General features: G+C 43.5%; 1 protein-coding gene across 1 annotated transcript in view; it reads right to left on the bottom strand.

Annotated features, from left to right (window-relative positions):
* Positions 1-547: 547 nt before the first annotated feature.
* Positions 548-17,964, bottom strand: part of IntS8 (integrator complex subunit 8) — a 72,715-nt gene continuing 55,298 nt past the window's right edge. Inside the window, exons 19-21 of the mRNA XM_080266487.1 lie at positions 17,049-17,264; positions 16,509-16,691; positions 548-835 (exon numbers count right to left, since the gene is read on the bottom strand). Coding sequence (XP_080122613.1) covers positions 719-835; positions 16,509-16,691; positions 17,049-17,264 — 516 coding nt within the window. The 3' untranslated portion in view covers positions 548-718. The remainder of the gene's footprint in view (positions 836-16,508; positions 16,692-17,048; positions 17,265-17,964) is intronic.

Genomic DNA, 17,964 nt, shown 5'->3' with positions numbered 1-17,964 from the left:
ATTTCAACACTCTAGAAATTGTAATACTGTACCTTTATACCCTGACAGGTAAAAAACTTTAACTGTCTTGCATACATACATTTCATATTTTGAGTGAAACAAATTTCTGTGGAATTTTATTTTAGAACACTTTAATATTGTATGTCCTCATTACCCCTGTCACTTTTGAGTGTTTTTCCCTTTTTGAAACCATTCTCTGATACAAGTGCAGTACTGCTGGGAGATGGAGGGTGGGTACTTCAAGCTGTGTACTGATGTAGTGCATTAGACCCATTGCTTTCATACAATGTTTAGATGCCTGGAGATCAAGTGAGTTGAGGCATTTCAGCTCAATGTGTATGGATATTCTGAGGAACGATTGAGGTTCACTGGTCATGCAATGCCGCTAGGGGGCAAGCAACTAGTCACTCTTGCCTTAAATGTCTGGATTGACTAACCTAGCACTGGCCCCCTATGCTCCTGATAGAACAATGCAGTACTGGGTTCAGTGAAGGATTGGATGGGTGGAAGTCCTATTTTCATGTTGCTGCTGAGTCCTGTATAATTTATAGAAAAAAAATGCCCACTAAAGTTCCACTGTTATTTGTTCAGATGATCTGCCTGTTCCCCCAAATAATATTACCAGTTGTAAGAGAAAGTTATAAAATTTTGGAACTGATCCCTGATATACAACAGTCTTACTAAATTACATAAGTATATAGAGTTTGTGGAGCTGGTACTATAAATATTGTTTGGCCATGGAGCGCAAGAACTGGTGTTTGCGCACTTTTGCTGCTTCTCTCTGGATCTCGTCATTGTTGTTGGAGTTGACTTCCAGTAGACCCATCATCTTTAACTGTTGAAGAGAAATAGAACTTATGTCTCTTGTAACAAATATTATCAATTACTCTTGGCTGCGTAACAAAATACAAGGAGTCTGAAATACAATGTGCATTCAAACCAGATATGCCTGTGTAGTAACCCTCTTCATAATGCCATAAATCCCCTCCTTCCACTGTATCAAAATGGAAAAAATAATAATTATAACCATTGTAATTACGAAATTAATCTTTAAGCGCACACACACACACACACACACACACACACACGTGTTAATAATTCATCCCAAATAGGACCTAAACATATAAGATAGATGGATGGTTTAGTGATAAATGTAGAATGGCAAGGGGGAGAGAGAGAGAGAGAGAGAGAGAGAGAACATGAAACACAAGAAAAAAGAGGAGTAAACTGGCATGGGAGAGCACAAGGGATTAAGATATGATTCTGTGAGAATCAGAAGCAGCAGCCAATAAGAAAAACTGTGTGGATAAGTGTGGAAGTGATCCATAAGTATTTTACAGATACTGTTTATAAATAGTAATAAAATAAAATAGGGGATTGGAGGTTGGCATAGCTGCACTCTCTGATAAGAGGTGACCTGGGCATGGTGAGATCAGTAACGATGGTTACACATACTACTGGTCTGGCTGTGATGATGGTGCCCATCTTTGGGGTGTCGCTGTGGCAATTGCTGCTCACTTTGTCTCTTGTGTCGATGGGATTTCTCTGGTTGATGAGTGTATAATGCTGGCGAGACTGAAGCACTCCTTGGGCTTCATCTCTCGTATTGCGGTGTGTGCTCCAAATGAGATGCTTGATCATGAAGAGAAAGAGCTATTCTACACCAAACTTGACTCTGTTTTGGAACCGTGCCCCTCGTAGGATACACTCCTGGTCTTGAGTGACTTTAATGCAGTTACTGGCACTGACAGAGAGGGCTTCAGGGATTGTGTAGGTCCCCATGGCTCTGGAACCAGGAACTCCAATAGTTCTTACCATCTGGATTTCACAAAATCCCATAAGTTGCAAATTTCTGGATCCTGGTTCCAGTGGCCAAATCTTCACTGCTGAACTTGGTATCCCAACACCAGAGGGGTTGCTAAGGAAACTGACCACATTCTTGTTTAGTACTCACTGGAGGATCCCTCAGAACTGCAAGTTTTCAGAGTGCAGAGTTCTTTGCTACTGATCACAGACTTGTTGTTGCTGCTATAGGGCTACAAATCAAAATTGAGAGATTCTCAAGAAACCCCCATAACAGGTTCCATCTTAAGAAACTCAGGGATAAGGAGTGTGCATATAAGTGTGCAGTGGCAGTCTCAAATAAGTTTGAAGTGGTCAGTACTGCTGATGATTCTATTGAATGATGGGATACCTTTAAGCATGCAACCCAGGCAGCGCTGATGAATGTATTACAAATTACCCGAGATCAAGGAGGGGATTCCTCTCACAGGGGACGCTGACCACAACTGAGAGTTGTGCTGCCAGACTGGCTTGGGATCAGGAACAGCACAGGCTTCTGTCTTGATAGGCACAAGTTTCACTGACAAGAGACAAGGAGAGGTCATCATCATCATCATCATCATCTGGACCTCCTTTCCCGCCCAAGGGCAGGGTGAGGTTTAGCAACGTTCAGACAGCCAAAGTTTGTCCAGTCCAATGGGCCACGCTTCTATTTGCTCATCATTAAAGCCCCCGGAATCCTGGCTCTATCTGGTATGCCAAAAACATTCACCACATTCTGTAGCTTCATACAAACATATCCAATAGAATCAATCCGGATGCTGTCACGTTAAAATGAGGTGCCAAGTCCCTGATCATGCACTTCTTCTCACAACATTCATCTAGCCAGCTCGATCTCTTGTCAGTCTCCTAACCCCACCAACTTCCATACTTCTCTTCGTTACACATTCATCCACCATATCCCTCCATCTTCTCTTTGGTCTACCTCGCCTCCTCCCTCCTTCAAATTCACTCAGATATACCTTTTTCACCACTCTATTGTTATCCATTCTCTCCACATGACCATACCATCTCAGTACACTCTCTTGATTCTGGTGTCCACAGACTTCCTCACTCCACATTTTTCACGAATCACATTATTTCATATCCTATCCACTCTCCGTACTCCACATACATCCCTCAGCAGTCCCATCTCTACTGCTCTAACTTTTGACTTTTCATTTTCATGCCACACCATAGTCTCGCATCCATTTGTTAAAGCTGACACTAACACTCCTTCATGTAAGCCTCGTGCTGCTGCAACTCTCAAGCTTCTGTTTCTTATCCAGGCCTTCATAGCACCAGCTACTTTCCTTCCCTGTGTCACTCTACTTTCCACTTCTTTTGCAAATTTTCCTCTCTCTTCTATCACTGTACCCAGGTATTTGAACTCTCTCACCAATTCCAGTCTCTCACCATTCACTGTAATATCACACTGGGAGTCACCTTCTCTCAATAACCATCACTTTACTCTTTTCTACATTTACTCTCAAGGCACAACACTCACAGACATCAGAAAATTCTGCACTTGTGTACCAAGTTCTTGTCTGGTATTTGCATGTGGTACTGCATCATCAGCATACAACAAATTTGAGATATTTATTCATCACCAACGCCATCTCTCTATCCATTACTCATGTTTTTACTTCTCTCATCACTCCATCCATATATATATTAAACAACCATGGGGACATCACACAACCTTGCTGATGCCCATTTACCCTTAAACATGCCTCACTACCATCATAAAAACTCTTGACGGCACCCAACAGCTTACCATCTGCACCGTATATGCGCAAAACCTTTCCTAATTCTTCTCTGCCTACTTTGTTGTAAGCTTTTTCCAGATCTATCAATGCCATAAATACCTTATAATCCTTCTCACAAGCCTTCTCCACTACTTGTCTTACTGCAAAATTTGATCCACAAATCCTCTGCCACTCCTAAAGCTTCCTGTTCATCACTCACTAGGACTTCTGATATCTCTCTTACTTTCTCTGTAATAATTCTTTCATAAACCTTCCCTACCACACTCAATAATCTTATGCCATAATAATTCTTGCACTCACTTAACTCACCTTTATTTTTGTACAGGGGTACAATCACAGCCTTTTTCCACTCTGGTGGCACAGTTTCACTCATCCATGCGTTCTTACATATATCCAACAAGCACTTCATTCCACTCTCTCCACTACACTTACTAATCTCTGCATATAGGCTACCTCACCAACCCCAGCTGCTTTTCCATTGTTCAGCTGCTTCACAGCTTTCTTCACCTCTGCAAATGTCACGTTTCCTGGCACTGCATTCCTTCTCTGCATACCCCCAAAATCAGTCATGTTTACAGTGGCTCTGCTCTCTCTATTCCCAATCATCAGGCTTTCAAAATATTCTTTCCATCTGGTCCTTACTTCATCCCCATGGGTTAATAATCTACCACTTACATCCGTCCACTTTCACATTACTTTCCACTGTCACTTCTATATTTCTGCACCTCTTTCCAGGATAACTTCCTATTTTCGGAGTAATTTGCATTCATTTTTCATCCTAGCTCATCATTTACCTCCTCCTTTTTTCTCTTCACTAGTCTCTTTTTGTGCTTCTTGCTCTCAATATATTCAGTTATTTCAACTGAACCCCTGTCCTGTAACCACTCTAGCCACTTCTTCCTCTTTTCCTCCGCTGCTTTCTTAACTTCTTCATCCCACCATGCCGTACCTCTCTTCTTTGTTGTTAGTCTTGCCACACCACACATTGTTTTAGCACTCCTAAGCAATCCCTAAATGCATTCCACAGGCTGTCCAGATCCATTTCATTCCAATTCACTGATTTCATCTCCTCACCTAGTTTGGTCCTGTATTCATATGCCATTTCCCTGTTCTTCTGCAACTAATTCCTCTGTTATTTCCCTAACTCTGTCAATAAGTATCCTACCATATACAGGTACTTTGCCTACTACACTAAGAAGACAAATGTCCCTCTGATTTCCACACACTTTTTTCATCCCTTTATGTACCCATAATCTTCCTAATATTATGTAAATTATATGCTGTAGTGGTGGTAGGATGCAAACACAGTTCAGAGCAGCAGTGACCACTGAAACAGCAATCATTTCGTTTCGTTTCGTTATTAAAGGCTCCAACATGCTTGCATGCGCCGGCCTTGGTCACCTAATGGCGGCTTTCCACGCTGCACGATCCATCGCAGCCTCCCTGTTTGGTCCCTTAACCCTGAGGTCACACTTAATGACCTCATCCCATGTTTTTCTCGGTCTACCCCTCATAACCCCACTCCCAATATTAACACTTCTCACCCTCCTCACCCAATTATCATCCCCCATCCTCTCCACATGTCCAAACCATCTCAATCTACCTCTCCTCATCACAACATCAATACACTCCAGTCCCATCCTACCTCTCAACTCTTCCATCATAAACCCAGCCCCCCCGGACCTTGCACGCAGGGACGCACTACACATCCACCTAATCATTGTCATATCTGTACGTCTGAGCCAGCGAATATCCTCCTCCTCTACTGCCCAGGTCTCACTACCATACAGCATTACACTCCTAACACATGCTGCATACAAAGACCACTTAGCACATAGGGAGAGCCCTCTCAATGTCAGAAGAGGCAACAGCTCCCTGAACTTCTTCCAACCACTTCTCACCCTAGCCACAGGGCTAGCTCCAGCCCCACCTCCAGCACACAACATGTCTCCCAAATAACTAAACTCTTCCACACACTCAAGAGATTCACCAGCAAGTTCAATCCTTTCACGCCTGACAATCTCCACCTGCTCTCCCTGACACGCCTTACACATAAAATCAGCATTATCTCGCAGTCTACCTCTGATATCACTACATTTCTTGTGCACCCATCTATCACAAACACCACACAAGATAGAATTACTTCCCATGCCCTTGTGGCAAACTGCAAATGGCCACTCCCCCTTGTCTTTGACAGTACCGCCACCAACCCTAGATATCATCACTTTTGCTTTATCTGCATTTACCCTTAAGCCCTTGTACCCCATACCATCTCTCCACTTCCTAAACCTTTCCTCCGGCTCCCTTTCGTTTTCTGCAATCAACACCAAATCATCAGCATACAACATCTCCCACGGGAGTCCGTTTCTAATGTCACGTGAGAGGGCTTCAAGTACCATGATAAACAACATGAGACTCAAAACTGACCCCTGATGCACACCAACATTCACGGAAAACTCATCACTCAAATCTCCATTCACTCTTACCTGGGTGCGAGCACCCACATACATAGCCATAACTACCCTAACCAGCCACTCCTCCAAGCTAAACTTTCTCATTGCCCACTTCACCACCTCTCTAGGGACTCTGTCAAAGGCCTTTTCCAAATCAACAAAAACAAAATACAGATCCCTTCTCCTACCAATATATTTTTCCTGAAGCTGCTGAACAATGAATATGGTATCAGTGGTCCCCCTACCTGGCATAAACCCAAACTGCATCTCATCAATATTCACTCTTTCTCTAATCATACCTTCTAAAACTCTCTCCATTACCTTCATTATCTGATCTAAAAGCTTTATACCTCTATAATTTCCTCTTTCCAGGGCATCACCCTTCCCTTTATACACATTTACAATTTCACTCTTCAGCCAATCATCTGGGACAACACACTCATAAATAAGCATATTTATCAGGTCAGTGGATAACCTCACCCCTACATCACCTGAGGCCTTCAACATTTCGGCAGTCAACCCAACCCAGACACACCTGCTGCCTTCCCCACCTTCATCCTGCCTATTGCCTCACTCACAGTAGCAGCATCAATCAAAGGCCAAGGGCCAAACACTGGATCTGCTGGCTCCAAACCTTCCCTGTCCCAGTCAAACTCCTCATTCAACAACCGGCTATAATGCTCTCTCCATGCATCTTTAACCCCTAAACCATGGGGTTGTTTTAGCTCGACTTGCGTGTCCCGCTAGGATATTCGCGCTCCAACAGACTTTGTAAAAATATTTGCCAAAAATCAGTTATTAGTCCTAGAATACAGTAATCCCTCTACTTTCTGGATGCCCACTTTCCAGACATCCCCACTTACCGGACATAATCGTCCCGGGATCCAATATTCCCAAAATGATCTGAAAACCGCAAAAAATTAGGGGGGGAAAAAAAAAAAAAAAAAAAAAAAAATCCCGCCCGTAATTTGAACTTTGTGCACGCGGCGCGGGACAGCTTTGTTGTGGTGCGTCATTCCTCCGACGTCCGCTAGAGCGTCCCTGCATCCTCCCCACTTTCCGCCCGTCTCTTGTCGTGAGTGAACGCTCATCGTCATGGCAGCCCACGTGCTCGCTTTTGTGGTGGTGCCTTACCTGCTGCAGGCACTCCTGCTGCTCTCATGCCTCTCCTTCATGTGTGTGATGATGCCCCCCCCCCCCTGAGAAAAGGAAGAGAGTGGTTTTGACTCTGGAGAAGAAGCGGGAGATACTGGAGAAAGTAGATGCGGGATGGTCTTCGTCACGCATCCTCCATGAGTTCAACCTGGCCCGATCTACTTTGTTTGATATTAAGAGATCCCGAGACAACTCATGCAGTACACGGCTGACTTCTCATCGAAAAGCAAATGCAACGTGGAGAGGAAGATGATGTTTACTCCCAAGTTTGCTGAAGTCGACCGCTCCACATTGATTTGGTATCGACAGCAACGTGCTGCTGGTGTGATGGTACGTGGTACGGAGCTGAAGGCTGCTGCTGAGAAGTTCGCAAGGCTTCACGACGCCCTAGACTTCAAGGCATCTGAGGGTTGGCTCTTCGCGTTCAAGTTACGACATGGCCTTACCAACCGTAAGTCTCATGGCGAAGCTTTGGACGCTAACGAGGATGGAGTAGAGAAGTTTCGGCACAAGGTGAAGGGCTTGATCGACAGGGAGGGCCTCACTCTCGGTCAAGTCTACAACGCTGACGAAACTGGTTTATTCTATCGCTCTTTGCCTACAAACACTCTAGCCGAGGAGACGGAGAAGCGTGTACCTGGCCGCAAGCTCTGCAAGCAACGGATATCTGCTTTGTGCAGTGCCAATGCTAACGGCATGCACCGGCTTAAGCCTGTTATTGTTGGCTGTGCAAAGCAGCCTTGGTGTCTTCGTGGGGTGATGGATGTCCTTCCTGTCGTCTGGTACCATTCCTTGAAGGCATGGTTCACAGCCCACATCTTCAAAGACTGGTTCCACCGCCATTTCGTCAAGGAGGTCATACATTACCAGACGGAGAAACTGGGAATCCCTCGCGACTAGGTAAAGGCCCTCCTTCTCCTCGACAATGCACCTACCCACCCGTGCGACAAGGACTTGGTGGCTGAGAATGGCCGGATTAGGTGCATGTTTCTGCCACCTAATACTACTGCTCTCATCCAACCAATGGAACAAGGAGTGATCGTGGCAATGAAGCGCCTATACTGACGGAAGTTCCTGGATGAAGTGATGGTTGTTCTCGAGGACGAGGACGAGTGCAGGGAGGGATGGGACACGCGAGGCCAGCCACTTTGGAAAACCTTTGCCGCTACAACATCAAGTCTGCCATTTACAACTGGGCCAGTGCATGGATGGAAATCCCTGTCAAGACTCTAGAAAATGGTTGGTCTCGTCTGCTTCTCGGAACAGATGTTGAGCACGATATCCTAGGTTTCGATGTGGATGACTTCCATGCACGTCTACGTGCGCACAGCGACGACGTTGATGTGGACTAAGTGCGTGAGTGGTTGGATGACGACGAGGGCGATCCTGGGTATCAGACCCTGTCTGATATCGAGATCGCATCTTCAGTTGCAGGTGTCAGTACCCAGCTTGAAGATTCCGATGAGGACGGCGATGATGATGCGGACTCTTCTCAGCATGACACAACTCCAGCCATCCCCAAGCTGAGCGCACTCCAGGAACACCTAGAGTTCGTTCTGGACTACCTGGAACACCCGGACTGCGACAGGGAGATGGGGCCCTTGGGACTTGTGGAGGAAGTGTGTGCTTTCAGGCAGTGCATCATAAATCGTCAGAATCTTCGTTCCTTGCATCAATCAACGATTGACAGCTTTTTCAGGCCCATGACCCCCGCTGTGCCCAGCCTTGGCTCCACTCCATTGCCTCCCCAAGACAGGCCCTCATGCTCTGAGCCACAGCCCAGCACATCAGCCATGGTGGAGTCACTGCTTGACGTGAGTTTGTGCCCATCTTCAGAATCGTCTGCAGTGGGTACGCCATCACCACGACCCAGCGACGCATCCCTAGGTCACCTCCATGTGCTACTCTCAGACTCTGACAGTGATTAAATGGCAAGAACCTCTCCACTAGACCACATGGGAATTTAGTGTTGTGCAGTGAAAGAAAAACAGTGCATACAGTATTGTTAAGAAACTAGAATTTTGAGTGAAAAAACAAACAATTTTTGGACTAAATTTAACGTAAATAAACTTGTGTGATTTGTTTTGAAACTGGTTTTATGAGTGGAAAGACTTAAAGTGCAGAGTGCAACACTTATTAAGTTACAATGGAGCATAAGTAAGACAAGAGTGCGCAGTGTGAAGAGAATGGACTTCTGAGTGCAAATAACCAAGTTAAGTGCAAGACTTCATGAACAGTGTACTGCAAGTGCTTCAGGAAATCCTTCTTACTGTCAGAGTCTGAGAGGAGGCAGTTATTCATCGAGATGGCCATGGACTTGCTGTAAGTAGGCAGAATGTTTCATACTGTACTATACTGTATTTTCCATACTGTACTTACCTCAAACACCTCATTTCACTCTTTTATGTCCCTTATTGGTGTGAATATGTAGTGTCTTAGGTGCTATGCATGTGCAGTAGGGAGGTGTTTTTCTGAGTTAGGCTAGGTTAGGGTCCATAACTACCAGTCCAGGAGCCAGGGACTTGTAAGTACCCAGAATGTTTAATATTGTATAAACCTACGTAAAACACCGTAACTTCGGACAGCGCCCAAACTTCGGACATTTTGCAAAAAAATGTAATAATTGAAGTTTACTGGAAAAGAGTGCGATATTTGCAAAAAATAATGATATGGGTAGGTACGGTAATCTTTAAAGATTATTATGTATAAGTCCTATTAAACTAGCTTGAATATGTGTGGGTGAAAAAAAGTTTATGAATCAAATGGAAAAAAATCGACAATTTCTAACCCTGCAAAACTTTGTTCACACAGAACAAACAGTTTCATTTGTAAGAACATGATTAGTACGATTACCGGTATATGTGGAAAAGTGTTGTAAGTACTGGGCAGTAAACTGTTTTAAAATATATTCATGAATAATCTTGCTATGACTGTTTTAATGAATATCTCTGTATTTTTCAGAAAAAATTCCTAAATTCGGACAGACAAATTACTTGAAAAATACAGACTATAGGTGTGTGTGTGTGTGTGTGTGTGTGTGTGTGTGTGTGTGTGTGTGTTTTATAAGCACAGGCCTATTAGGAAAGTGTGTGTGTGTGTGTGTGTGTGTGTGTGTGTGTGTGTGTGTGTGTGTGTAAGACCAAAGTGTGTAGCTCGTTAATACTTTCCATAGTGCTGTCATAACATGTGCCTGTATATGCGTGTGTCTGTTGATTTGTGTGCATGTTAGTGGGTGTGTGGGTGTCATCAGAACCAGTAAGAAGTGTTTAACATCATATTATGTTATTTGAGTATGCATTTGTTGAGTCAGTGAGGTAGCTACTTGATAATTACATGAAGTTTTGTTTAGGAAAAAGAGATCAGTTCCCCTTACAGTTTGGAAAGTATGCAATGCATTTTTATATATTTTTTTCATCTGAAAAAGTTTCTGAAGAGTTCTTAGTTATATTTATGGCCAGAATACCTCACTACAGTGTGATATGATGCATCTTAATGTGATCTCAAATTATAAGCTCAAAAAAGAAGATATTTTTGGATATTTCTCTTTATATTCGTACAGTATAACTTGGGCCATGAGTGCACAATATTTTTTTTGAGATTTTTTTTAAAAACTTCTGAAGTGTCCGAAGTTTGGCCAGTGTGTCCAGAGACAGGTGCTATTAACCTTTCTCATGTTTAAAGGGCAGATACTTGGATGTCCGAAGTTTGGAAAAGCTGTCCGAAGTTAGGAAATTTGTTCCTAACTTCGGACACTTGAAAATGAAAAATAAACACACAAGTTTAGCGTGGCTAATTTTTTTTATTATATGGACTCAGTAGGTACTGTCCCTGGCTACCACAGGACACCAACAGGGATAAAACTGCACCATTTTACACAGAGTTATTCATTAAAACACATGAAAAGTGTCCGAAGTTAGGGTGTTTTACGGTACCTCAAAAACCTCATTTTATGGTTCTTTTGCATTTATTTCAGTTTTTTATGTCCCTTATTGGTGTGATTTGGGTCTTAAATAGGTGCTATGCATGTCTAGAGGGAGTTGTATAGGTGTTTTTCTGAGTTAGGGTCCATAAGTACAAGTCCAGGAGGCTGGGGCCCACTATCCGGACAGGACCACTTTCCGGACATGCCTTTGGCTCTATTATGTCGGATAGTGGAGGGATTACTGTATTATAATTACATATGCATATGGCAGATACCTTTAGCTTTCTCCTGGGATGTTTGTTGAGCCTTCATCGAGTACCGTAGGACTTGTGGAGACTTCTGAAGCTGGGTAACGAAGTCTCCACTTTACACTTCCCGACAACCCGTAAAATGATTACCATAGCCTGATATTATCACTAGAAACACTACTCTATGATTTTCAAATAGTTTGGAATCCATACTCAAAAAAAAAAAAAAAATGTGAAAGCAATGAAAATTACGAGCGCGTATGACCTTCCCACTTGCGCTCGTTCGCCGCTGGTGTTCTGTCATTTATTATTCATAAAAACACTCACACTTTATATTTCTATTACTATATAACACTTATATATATCTGCAGTCTTTAACCATAAGTTTCCTTCAGTAACAGTAGTTTATTGTCACTAGGCATTCAATTTCTCTTTCAGTAAAATACGTAGCATTCACTTTCTCATCCTGTATACTGTACCAGCATTGAGAGCGAATCTGTCACTTTCACTTCCACTTTCATAGCTCATAGTATTCAGACATGCTAGAGTGAAACTTGCACTTTCATTACTCCTAGTATATACAGTATACTCGTATTCTTATATTACTACTCATTTACATTTCTATTTACATTCTCTATTTTATTTACATTATTTACATTTCTATTTTATTTACACTGTGTTATGCACTGTCACTTGCAGTAACTTATAAAACTATTTTCCACTGTTCACTAATATTTACATTCATTGCTTTCACTTGCTGTTTACACATTATTTACACATTATTTACATTTCCACTTGCACTGTTTTAGAGTCACCAGAAAGACTGTAGTCACTGTCCATCATTATCATTGATATATTAGTCAGTTCACGTTCCACAGCAGTCACTTTGCCCTTTAACCCTTTCCACACGAGGTTTAGTAGGGGTAGAGGTCACAGGGCCCTTTGCATGGGGCTATAAAGCGGCGGAATTGGACAGACGCGAATCCGACGTGGTTTCATCTTGAAAGATGACAGTAAACTGAATGCTGTGGTGGCCTAGGGGGAGTGCAACGCTGCCAATGTCAGCGTGGTGACAGCTGCTAATATATACGCTATGAAATGATTGGCAGGAAATCTAGACAATACATATTAAATTAGGTAGTTCCAGGTGAATGTAAATATCACTTAGGCTTCTCCCTTCCTTTCTTATGTATATTTTTCTTACGAGAATTGATTATACGGCATATTTCATTCAAGGGGAAATAAACAGGGAAAATTAGCAAACGAGTGCACGTGAGGTGTTGTCAGGTGATAATTAGCCAATTCCAGGTGTATGGCACTATCACTTACCTTATTTCTTTTTTGTATATATTATTTGGTATAAGGATAGGGCATTGGGCTTATTTCAATGGATGAAATCAGTGGAAAATTCCGGGGAAGATTTACTTAGCGCAGCATGGCCGGGCAGGCGAGAGGAGAGGGTAATGGAGGGGAGGTAGGAAGGGGAGTCAAGAACGGAGAGAAATGGCAAAATTGTCAACAATGGAGTATAAGAGCATAGTGGAAGAAAGATTGGGAAGGTATGAGCTAGAGCAGATGGAAGGGGTGGAAGACGTATGTAAGATATTCACGGAAAAGATAGGCGCAGAATGTGAGGCGGTTTGTGGAGTGAGGAGGAGATGCAAGGGTGTGCAAGGGACAGCATGGTGGAATGATGAGGTGAAACGAGCTGTGGAACAAAAGAAGAAGGGATATGGTGAATGGTTGGCGAGTAGAGGTAGGGGAGAAGATGAAAGAGAGAAGAGAGAGGTATATGTGAGCAGGAGAAGGGAGGTTAAGAGACTGGTGAGGGAGAGTAAGAAGAAAGTGGATGAAGAGTTTGGGAGGAATCTGAGTGTGAAATGGAGGGAGAGTAAGAAATTGTTTTGGAAGGAGGTAAAAAAAGTAAGGCAGTGTGAAAGGGGAAATAATAGGGGAGTGAAAGATAGGAATACAGTAATAGATTGTTGGTGGAGAAGAGAGAGAAATTGAGGAGATGGAAGGAGCACTTTGAGGATTTGTTGAATGTAGAGAGTGAGAGCAGTGTGAATATAAGTGGTTGGGGAATGGCTGGGAGAAGAAGAGATGAGAGGAGGGAGGAAGAGATCAGTAGGGCGGAAGTAGTGGAAGCGATGAAGAAGATTAAGCTGGGAAAGGCCCCAGGAATTGATGGAGTGTGTGGTGAAATGCTGAGGTATGGGGGTGAGATTGTTGTGGAGTGGATATGGAAGTTGTGTAGATTGGCTTGGGAAGAGGGAAGGGTTCCAGAGGACTGGAAATCAGGTATAATTGTTCCTCTGTACAAAGGAAAAGGGGAGAGAGAAGTATGTGGTAACCATAGGGGTATTTGCCTTCTTAGTGTGACTGGTAAAATATATGGTAGAATACTCATTGATAGGGTTAGGCATATGACAGAGGAGCTAGTTGGAGAAGAACAAGGGGGATTTAGGAAGGGAAAAGGGTGTGTAGATCAGATATTTGTTCTAAGATGTTTAGTGGAGAAGTATCTAGAGAAGGGAAGGAAAGTGTATGCTGCCTTCATGGACTTTTTTTTTTTTTTTCATGCGAGGAAGAAGGAACCAAAGGCCATGAGCCCGCAGTAACAGTTCCCTCCAAGAGAAAAACAAAATACAAGAGAGAGCCAAATTCAAGATCTGATCATTTTGAGATGCCTGGACACACTGCATTTGAAAGACTGGAGATCATAGGCAGCAGGAAATACAGATAGAGGGAGACAGTTCCAGAGCTGACCTGTTGCATAAATGAAAGACTGGGAGTAACGGTTAACTCTTGCATTAGAGAGTTGGACAGAAAAGGGATGAGAGTTTGCTGCCAGACGGGTGCTATGCGCCCGTCGTAGAGGTGGAGGAATGCAAGCAGACAGTTCAGAGGAGCAGTGACCATTAAAGTAACGATAGAAAAGAGATAAAGATGCAACAGTGCGGCGAAGAGACAGAGGTTGAAGGGAGTCAGTAAGAGGAGGAGAGTTAATGAGACGAAAAGCCTTTGACTCCATCCTATTGAGAAGAGCTGTATGTGGGGAGCCTCCCCACACATGAGAGTTGTACTCCACACAGGGGTGGATAAAACCCCTGTATAGAGTCAACAATTGTGCAGGGGTAAAGAAAGAGCGGAGTCGGCTTAGCACACCCAATCTCTTGGAAGCAGATTTTACAAGAGATGTAATATGATCTTTCCAAGATAAGTCCCGAGTAAATGAAACCCCATGCATGTTCAAGGATGATGCAGGATTAAGCTGAATATTATTAAACATTAATGGGTATACCTGTGGAAGAAAGCTTATGACAGAATGGATAGGCAAGGTATGTGGAAGGTATTAAGAGTATATGGAGTGGAGGGGAAATTGTTGTGTGCTGTGAAGAGTATGTACGAGGGAGCTAGGGCTACGGTGCGAGTGGATGGTGAGCTGAGTGAGTTCTTTGATCTCAGTGTGGAACTGAAACAGGGGTGTGTGATGTCTCCATGGCTGTTTAATATATATATGGATGGGGTTGTAAAGGAGGTGCAAGGTAGGGCAGTGGATGTGGGGCTGGCCCTAATGAATGAGGGTGAGATTTGGAAGCTTCCGGTGTTGCTGTTTGCTGATGATACAGTATTGTTGAGTGAAGATGAATGGGAGTTGCAAGGTTTGGTGAATGAATTTGGGACAGTGTGTAGGAGGAGGAAGCTGAAAGTTAATGTAAACAAAAGTAAAGTTATGGTGTTTGAGAGGAATGAAGTCACAGAGTGTGCAGTGAGGTTGGATGGTGAGGATATGGAGAATGTGAGTGCATTCAAGTACTTGGGTAGTGTGATGAGTAAGGATGGAACTTTGGGGGATGAAGTACGTGAAAGGGTACAGCAGGGAAGGAAGGTTGTTGGTACGCTGAAAGCAGTGATGAGAAATAGGGAGGTGAGTATGGAAGTTAAGAAGTCACTGCATGATGGCATTGTGATCCCTACCCTGACGTATGGAAGCGAGGCGTGGACCTTGCAAGAGGGGAACAAGTCAAGAGTGAGAGCAGTGGAAATGAGTTACTTGAGAGGAGCATGTGGAGTGACGTGGAGGGACAGGTTGACGAATGAAGAAGTGAAGGAACGTTGTGGGGTAGATGTGGATGTGGTTGAGAAGATTAGGAGAAATACACTGAGGTGGTTTGGACATGTGGAGAGAATGGAGAATGAAAGACTGACTAAGAGGGTGTATGTAGGTGAGGTGGAGGGAGGGAGAGGGAGGGGTAGACCGAGGATGAGGTGGAGGGATGGACTTGAGAGGTATATGAGGGAGGGGGGGGGTGAGCTGGGGGGAGGGTAGTCAAATGGTGGGTGACAGAGTGACTTGGAGGCGTTTTGTCTGCGGCCACCTTTTGCGGGATTAGGGCGTCGGGCTATAGATAGATAGATAGATAGATGGATGGGAGTACAGATGAGATTAGGAGTGCTGACTAGTGCTGGACATTGGCAGTACATATAGATGATACAAGCCACCACTTGAAAGCTCGGGCGAATTCAAAATAACACAGAATCACAAAAGGGACGCCCCGTGGTATGATTCCTTATTCCCAAGCGTCACGAAAGTGATGCCCCCCAGTTAAGGGGTTAATATCCTCACTGTTCACCACTTCCCTTCCTTCATCATTCTTCACACACTGTTCACCTATAATATCTCGATGAAGAGACAGAGGTTGAAGGCAGCCATTAAGAGGAGGGGAGATAATTACTGTACATGAAAAGCCTCTGACTCCACCTTGTTGAGAAGAGCTGCATGTGAGGAGCCTTCCCACACATGAAAGTTGTACTCTAAATAAGGGTAAATAAAACCCTTGTATAAAAACAATAACTGTGCCAGGGTACAGAATGCACAGTGTCGGCTTAACACACCTAACCTCTTGGAGGCACTTTGTTCCTCAATGTCCTTTAGTATGTTACTTAGAAAAACTGATACAGATAACAAAAAAGGGAATGTTAAGGTATCATGCAAAATAAATCACTAAGGAGGAGGTGCCAATTATCCTCCTATGTCACCTACAACTGATAAGCAAGTCCTAAAGCATCCCTGAGTGCCAAGCAAGGGCTTCAGAATGAAAACTGACCTACTCTGAAACTCAAGCATGTTACTCACAGCCTTATCCCTGCGTTGTAATTCTCCTCGTTTTTGGTGCATGTTGATGATAAATTCTATGAGTGAGACATCCCATAGACAGCAGTAGTAGGCATCCATAGCATCAACTGAACTCCTCTCCTGTAAGCACCGCAATGCTGTGCTGTAGTCTACATTTTCCAGGAACTGACATAGGATGGCTGCCTGTAAATAAAATAATGATAGGTTTGACGATCCCAATGCTAAGAATGGAGTTGTTGTTGCTGTGACCCCAAGTCATCTGAAACGTGAACTCAGTGGACAACAGGCTTAAGCTGCCCTTCTCCTGCAGTCCACAATCCTCTTTTCTGAAGATAAGGAAGTAAGTGAGGGACATTTGCCTAACCAGGCATTTGAGTCATCTGGCCATACTGATGCCACAATATACAATACTTACTAGTACATAACACTACTGCAGGGTACAGTAGAGTACATGATGTGAATATAATACCAGCAGTACAAGTACATACTTCAATATTCAGATTTTGTTACTGTTACTGACCTTCTGTTACTATTACCGACCTGTGTATAACAGTTGAGATTCATACAACATCTGATCATTCTTCGTATGATACTGTCAGTTAAAACTGATTGATCAACCCCATTATCATTCCTTAGGAAGTCAGTGGCTACGAAGATGGCAGTGAGGTAGCCAGCCAGGGCGTTGTGGTGTTGATCACTCATGTATGCCAGATCAGCACGGGACAGATGCCATGATGTGCACAGAGCTGCACTCGTCTGGAGACATGGCAAATACAAGGGTAGATGAGAATTCAACATAAATAATAAAAAATATTTAAGCTTTTATCTACAATACTTAACATAGTGGCCAGAAATATACAAAGTAATGTAAAAGTTTCATCATAACACTGTCTTGTATACTGTAGCCGTGACCAAACTGCTACTGTACTGTATTTAAAGCTACAGCCTACAACAATCACTGATTTTATCAAATATAATGCTGTACTGTATTATAATAATACAGTCAACCCTCTACTTAAGCATCTCCCATGTATGGTTTATTCTATTATGCAACTGACACAAACATGACCTGTTCACCCTGTTTGCTGACTGATTCATTCATTAATTGCCAGACGCCATGTATCCCAGACGGGATGGCCAATGGCTTAGAGTTAATTAGTGCCCCTCCCTGTTTTACAGGGAGGGGCACTAATCCTCCACCAACCCCACTTGACACGTAGGGATGCCAACAGCATCTGGTGTTCCCAGGCGGTCACCCATCCAAGTACTAACCAGACCCAACGTTGCTTACTGATATCAGTGGAAAACTCAAGACATTTCAAATCAGCTGCATGGTGATATCATGGTGGTTGAGCCTCCCCACAATCCAACGTGCCAAACCCTATCCATGGGTTCTGGGCTGCCTCCTGGCACTGTTGCAGAGGAGATGGAGGCCAGTCCCAGTCTCAACTCCTTT

This window comes from Coenobita brevimanus, chromosome 20 (genome assembly GCF_032717465.1).
Source record: "Coenobita brevimanus isolate Jiangsu-jjx chromosome 20, ASM3271746v2, whole genome shotgun sequence".
NCBI classification, from domain to species: Eukaryota; Metazoa; Arthropoda; class Malacostraca; order Decapoda; family Coenobitidae; genus Coenobita; species Coenobita brevimanus.
This window is presented reverse-complemented; position numbering and strand designations above follow the sequence as displayed.